The sequence below is a fragment of the Charadrius vociferus genome, unplaced genomic scaffold (genome assembly GCF_000708025.1).
Source record: "Charadrius vociferus isolate BGI_N301 unplaced genomic scaffold, ASM70802v2 scaffold190, whole genome shotgun sequence".
NCBI lineage: Eukaryota > Metazoa > Chordata > Aves > Charadriiformes > Charadriidae > Charadrius > Charadrius vociferus.
The window spans coordinates 5,496,034-5,503,293 of record NW_009646608.1 but is presented as its reverse complement, the minus strand read 5'-3'; the positions used below and the strand labels follow the sequence as shown (position 1 = coordinate 5,503,293).

Sequence of the window (7,260 nt, the reverse complement as noted above, 5' to 3'; positions counted from 1 at the left end):
AGCAGGAATCTCTTATGTAGATGTTGAGTCCAAGCTAAAACCTCATCCACAGACTTTGTTTAGGTTGATTTAGGACTTAAAAAATTACAATCACAGGCTGCAGCTGGGACTGTTAACCTTGATAAAGTATCCTCTCTTCCCATTCATTGCAATCACATCTTCTCTCTCTATCATAAGGGTCATAAAAGCATGATTTGTCTCTCTTATTTTGACAGGTTTTATCCCACCTCCACTGATCTTTGGGGCTGGAATTGACTCCACGTGTCTGTTCTGGAGCACGTTCTGTGGCGAGCAAGGAGCCTGCGCGCTGTATGACAACGTGGTCTATAGATACCTGTATGTTAGTATTGCTATAGCCCTGAAGTCTTTTGCATTCATCTTATATACAACCACCTGGCAGTGCTTGAGGAAAAACTATAAAAGATACATCAAGAACCACGAAGGTGGTCTCAGCACTAGTGAGTTTTTTGCCTCTACTCTCACCCTAGACAATCTGGGGCGGGACTCGGTGCCCCAAAATCAACCACATAGGACAAAATTTATCTATAACCTTGAAGATCATGAGTGGTGTGAAAATATGGAGTCTGTTTTATAGTGACTATGGAGGGGTGAACTATATTAATAATACAAGGGTCCTTTTTAATAAAAACAAGAAGAGAGCGAGAGCGAAGAAACACAACTGCGAAACAACAATGGCAACACGGGAAACTTTTGTCTTTTTCTCAAAGTCAGACCCAGCCAGGATTCTTGAGAACAGCATCTTTCAATGGGATGACTTGTGAAATCCTGCGGGGTGATGGGAGAGAGCAGGGAGCCACTGTGGCTGGGTACCAGCCCCTTTGATGACAGTACGAGCTTCCAAGAAGAGCATCTGCAGAGGTTCATCGGAGACCTCGGCAAACGGGCAGGCTTGGTCATGAGGCATACAGAAAGCCAGGTGATAACAGCAGTGCCAGAATAGGCATTTGGGGTTGCAAACGGGGCCCCAGGGATACGTGGAGCCCCGCAGCGCGGGCTGAAGGGTTAGCCGGTCTGGGTGCTGTGCTCTGTGATGGCAAAAGAGGGAGCGGTGCTGGAGGTGTTCACCGGTCACGCTCTGTCACCAGCCACAAGTCCACGATAAATACCTTGAAAGCTGCTGGAAGCCTTCCAGGTGGCGAGCAATGCTGTCAGAGGTATCCGAGTCCTTCCAGCTGAGGCTTATTCGCAGATCGCAGCTGTGTGGTTGTCTGTGAATAGCCGTGCTCAGATCCCTCAAACCCAGTAAAGTTCAAGACATTTGCTCACACTTGCCAAACGTGCTGTCATTTTTAAAGGGGGATGAATTCCAAATACTCGTCTGTGTAGTCCTCTAATAAGATTTTTTTAAAACTTATTTTGAAATCTATGTTAACCCTTAAATCGCTGACACTTTTCCATAGGGAGGATTTATTTATGCTAGTTTGGGGAAGGATCCTGTTTAATTCACCCAAACATAATGTGACTCAAGGGGTTTGTTTAATCCTCTGCGTTTTTTATCCATACGCCTTCATTCTAATATGCTACCAAGCCAATGAAGACACATAATATGTTTTTAAAAAAGAGAACGAATGCACTGTGTCTCTATAAAAACAATTGTCAGTTGGAGAATTATAGATAATATGATGATTTACATAATATAGTTTTTTTCATATTCTATGTGACTCAGTGAATACATATATATATGGAGAGGCTGTTTATGTTCTCTCCAGTTTTTAAAGATATATATATATATAATTTGCAATCTAGAAATTGTGTGGTGGATGTTTTCTTTAAAGTAAGTGTGCGTGTGCGTGTGTACAAGATGAAAGGAATACTGACCTTAATCCTGCAACCCTCACAATTGGTATTTTTTTTCACCTGAGAAATTCCATTGACTTCAGTGGAAGCCGTGTGAGGAAGGTGGAATAATCTCCCCTCCTGGAGGCCACGTTTTGCCCTTAGATGTGCAAATAGTGTTCCTACGGAAGGCTGGGTTATGGGAGCAGAGGCTGGCCAGCATCGAGCACCTCTGAAATTTTCATTCGGACCCTCAAGAGGCACCCATGCAGGAGCAGATTTGGCTTTGCTCTTGCAATGCGGTCTTATCTAAGCCTGCAAAAGTCATGGGGAAGCTTTCATCTGATTTCAAGAAGCATCGGGTCAGGCTTATTTTTTTTTTTTTCCCCAAGACATTCCTGCCGGGAAGCAATACAAATTGGTTGTGTTTGATGAGTTTTCCTCGGGAACCAGACCCATTTCCAATGGACTAAATGTCAGAAGGGTTTTAAGGGTTAGCATCATAATCAAAAAGCTCCTTTTTTTTTTTTTTTTTTTGGTTTGTTTGTATTTTGAAGCTGTTGTGAACTTGCAGATGTTTAGAGAAGTAACCTGGCACGTTGAACCGAATGCTGGACGTCACTTCCATCCAGCTGGCGGAGGGGCTGATCTTCCCCAAGTCCTTGTCCATTGCTGGCAGTGGACACCCCAGAGTAGGCACAATTACAGAGGGTTGATAACTTGCCACTCATGTTCAACACCTTTTTAGCAGACTTTGCTCTTATCTAGGCATTGAGGCATGGGTGTGGGGTATCAAACTGCTTCCACGTGGCTGACTTTACATGTGTGTTTGTAATTTATGCACAGCATTGTATGTTCAGCAACAATAAGGGCAAACAAAAAAAAAAAGGGTGTATCAAATAAACTCCACTGTGCCAAATACTCAACAAATATTTTAGCTGCAGATATTTGATTCTTGGTTTTCAGCCATGTTAAGAATCACTTGATTAAAGAAGGAGTTTAAGGAAAAAAAAGAGTTATTAAGCTATGCAGTGCCATTGTTATGTTGGGTGGTAAATGATGCTTTTTAGACCATTAGATTGGTTCAGTATATCCTGTCTGCTAAAATAGAGATACTGCATCCATAAAACAATGAATTTAAAAAGGCACAGGGTGCATAACTGTCTCATAAAATATGTATAATTGTCAAGTATAAGCCTTTGAAATCATTCTGTAGAGTTCTCTTCATTCTGAAAATTTATTACTTAGACTGCTGTCTTTTCAAATGTTAGCTCATAATTTTATACTATACACACACATTCAGACTCGACCACAAATGTCACAGAATAGAAACTTTCTAAAAGCCTGATTGCTTGAAATTTTATAACCCCTTCCACAATTTCATTGTTTTCCTCTCTGAAAGTCCAAGGTGAAGGAGAATAGCACGCTGACATGATGCAAAACAAACTCCCGGTGTTCAAGAGCTGTGGTTTGTCAGTACAGTCAAAAGTCTCGCTTGACCGGAGTTACAGAAAGAGGATTCCAGGGCACTTAACGTTTTCATTTTTAGTTGTGTTTTTTTTTTCATTTAATCTTTTCTCTTGGTATGTATGGGAGATGCAGTTGAATGGGGTTACTTACATTCTTTCTGAGCTGTAACTTCAAATTCCTGCATGATTGTTGTTTTATTTCTTTTGAAAATGCAACTTTTGAAAAGCTCTTTCCCCATCCCACTCTTTTTTTTTGTAAGCATGTATCAGATGCCTGCATCATGAAGGGCTTTACTGTCAGTGCTTTGGTACAGATTCAAGAACAGAGCTTTAGTTTAAAGAAGACACGCAGACCAAAACCTTCATCCATCCCAGCAGGCTCTTTGTTTTTTCTGATTTCAAAACCACAAGCCAGTTTTGCCTGCGACCCAACTTTCGTTGTAGAATAACAAATGAAGAGTCTCAGACATCCTCCCATTTCCCAAATTGCAGTATGGGCCTTCGCCTGTCAGCACTTCGCTTCCATCCCGCAACTGCCTTAACCGTGCAGGAAACTTAAGAACGAGGATGGAGTTAGAAAAATGCCCATTCCTGGGAACAGAAACAGGGCCATGGTCTGAGCTGTGCAGTCCAGATCCAATGTTGGGAATTTTTTCTCCGTATTCAGGGGCATTGAAATTCAGGGTTTTGTCGAGACCTCAGTCTCAGCAAAAATGTTGTTTTGACATTTCCAAGCACTGTGTTCCCTGCATGGCTGTCTGCTAAGGAATGGGATGTTTGAGAAAATAAACTACTTGAGATCTAGCAGCCTCTATGGGGTTGCCCAGTTGCCTTGTGTGAGTTCAGGTTGGGGTGCCCTTTCCCTTGCACAGATGCCACCTTGGCGTAGCCCCAGTGGCATCTGAGGGGGACCCCAATCTAAAATTGGTACAGATGACACTAGCATCAGTCCCATCGGCTTCTTTGCATCCTTGTCAACAAGACATCCTTGTCTGCATTTTCAGAATCTTCTTTTTATACATACTGAAATCATACATTTTTCTGACTTTGCCCAGCACATCTTGGATGTATAGTGGGACCGAAATCACTTGAATTATCTAGATGAACCTTCCATTCCTTAGGAATTCAACTAACAGGGGGCTCACACTGCCGTACCCCTGCAAGATGCACTGAACTATTTAGTGCTGCTATTACTAATCTCAGTTGGGTCTCACCTTGCTGGGAAGGTGAAAAGGGAAAGACGTAGAGAGGAATTACCTTCAATTAGCTGAGTTAGCGATGCTTCAAAATGCTTCAGAATTGAACTGTTGGTCTGCAGACATTTGGAAAGCGATTGGAATATTTCCAAATGGCTGAGATGCATTGGCATTTTTTTCTTGGAAAAAAAAAAAATTAAAAATTAAGGTAATGAATGAGATTTGGAGTCCCTCCTATTCCCATCAGAGAGTTTTATGTTCATCAGATTGCTGTTGGAGGCAACGTACTTCAGGTTTACCTTTGTGTCTCAGTCAGACACACATTTTTTCTCAGTAAACGAGGTCCTGGGAGACAGACAGGTGACTCCATCTCGTAACCAGCAGTTCCACTCCACAGCAAACCCAAGACAACCTGGAGGCTACCAGCACTGTGAAGCTTTAGCCCCCGAGTCAGCCACGGCTGTTGCCACCATGTGAGAGTTTGTCACAGCCGGGTGTCTTGGGCTCAGTATTTTCATAAGGCTCGGACAATCTTGGTGTGATGTTTGTTTCATTCTTGGCAGGTGACATGGGGAATTGTCAGTATTAAGGACGTATGCAAATGCTTCGCTGGTCTGATGTGATAACAGCTTTGTTTCTTTATTCACAAAGTTTTCCAGACTTATTCCCACTCTGCCTTTAGGCACAGCCATGCTCATCTGTCCCCCTAATTTCACGTGAACTATCTTTGCAGACAGAAGCAGACTATTTGTTGTTCTCTCTCCAGATCTGATTAATGTCTGCAAAGTTCACAGGCTTTCTGGGCATAGGGCAGAGCACCCCTGAATATAGCAATAATACTGACCTGTTTCCATTCGCTTTAGGAGTTGCTTTTCTCACCTAAATCTGAGTTCACCTCTGCCAACATCCCATGATACTGCTGTCACTCGCCTTTTCTGTTGGCAGCAACTCCAGGAGGCTCTGGATATTCTCCTTTCCTTCCAACATGATGCTCCCCTGTCCCCACAAGGCAAACAAGATACAATTGGTGTGAACGTAGGCAGCAGTTTAATGAGATGGGCAGTCGTGTGTTGGGAACCGTTGGCGTGAGCCAGGCTCAGCTTCGCTTTCTGATGGTTGAGACTGATCCAAAGAGGAAGGGAACAACGAGGGCATTGTGGCTGGAGTCCCTGAAAGGATTATCCACCCTTCCATTCTCCTGGATAGCCCTACCTGTCCAACTGTCCTGAGACCCACAGTTTGTGGGCATTTCTTCCAAACTGACCATCAGCATCCTTTCTCCAGCCACAGTTCTTCCTTCCTCCTGATGGCAAAGCACAGCTCGGCTCTACCAAGTCAATGCAAGGTGTTCAGAGTTATTGAGTGGCATTTAAATTTGCCTTGCATGCCAGCAGGTCTCACTTAGTATTACATATGCTCAAAATATTATAGTTTGTTCTGCTTTTATACACTAAGTCTATTACTTCTAGGCTGCAAAAGATGTTTTCTGTCATTCCATTGACATTTTTAGCCAATCTGAGTCTTAATACAATTGCTTCACTGAAAAATGGCCTTTCAGCAGTTCTTAGACATTAGGTACTTCTTTATTAACTAGTGATGCCAAGTAAAATCTTTGGCCACTGTCTGTTCCCTGAATCCCGTAGAGCAGGAGGAGGCTCTGTCTGCTGGGAAGCAATACTGGTGTTTCCTTTGACAGAATGTGAACATGGGCCACATTTCTTTCAGCTTCAGTCTTGCCACAGCTGCTCAACTATGAGCATCCCTCAGTCCTGAAAGGACACGGAGAATTCAGGAGAAACCACATGGACAAAGGAATCCGTTTAGATGGCTGCAGGAGTGGAACTGTAGGATGTGTGTAGTGTCTATGCTGTTCCGCTTGCCAAAACGTTGCTTCAGGCTCTGTTTGTTTGATGAATGGGATGACTCCAAGGATGGGGTCTTTGGGACAACAGGAGTTTGCGATGTTTCCCCCACTTTCTTCAGATTAAGTGCGGCGGAGCAGAGTGTCACACCCTACGAAAGTAAAAGATTAGCAATACCATGACACTTTGTAGTACTGGGCTTGTTCTACACAAAGTTGGTGTCTGCAAATGGCAGAAAGCAATAAGAAACTTGTCAAGCCCAACTCGGCAAATAATTTATAGCAACTTCGTAAATGAATTCTCCCTTTTATTTCTTCCTTGTGAATTGCTGAGAAAACCAAGAAAATGCCTCCAGTGTATTTGCAAGGTCATTTCTGCATATCATCTGTGGTCTGAACGGGTTCAGAAAAGCTTTCTTATAATTCATATGTGTTGGTTTGTTCTGACTGGACATAGAAATCATGGGCGATATTTCTGCTCCCCGAGTTCCCTAGGCTGGAATTTTCTCATCAGTACAAATATTTAGTTCAAAAGTATGTGATTAGGAATTGAGTAAGAGGATCTGTGCTCAACGCCAGTGGGCAGAGCGCCACTGGACATACACTGCTCCAGGACAGCCAAAGTGATGGCTTCCAACTCAATTCACTTTCCAGGAATATTCTCTCACAGATGCTTGAAATTCTCTGCCTCTTCCTGTGTTCCTACCAGTTAATGCATTCATTTGAGTAATTACTGAGAGCAAACACAAGAAGGGTACGAACCCAGACAAAAACAAATTGGTACTAAGGTGAAGCAGGTGGTGCAAATTTTGTTTGCAGTGTTTGCACAGCTCTTAGATTGGAAGCAAAAATCTCTCGGGAATCAGGGTCTCGCATATGGCCTAACATATCCTAGTTCTTCCCGATTGAATTGCCAGTTGGTAGGACAGCAAAAGGC

At 43.0% G+C, this 7,260-nt stretch overlaps 1 protein-coding gene across 1 annotated transcript in view; it reads left to right on the top strand.

Annotated features, from left to right (window-relative positions):
* The window catches only part of SLCO3A1 (solute carrier organic anion transporter family, member 3A1), a 141,959-nt gene extending 141,364 nt beyond the window's left edge, over positions 1 to 595 (top strand). Inside the window, exon 10 of the mRNA XM_009887641.1 lies at positions 216 to 595. Coding sequence (XP_009885943.1) covers positions 216 to 595 — 380 coding nt within the window. The remainder of the gene's footprint in view (positions 1 to 215) is intronic.
* The last annotated feature ends 6,665 nt before the right edge of the window (positions 596 to 7,260 follow it).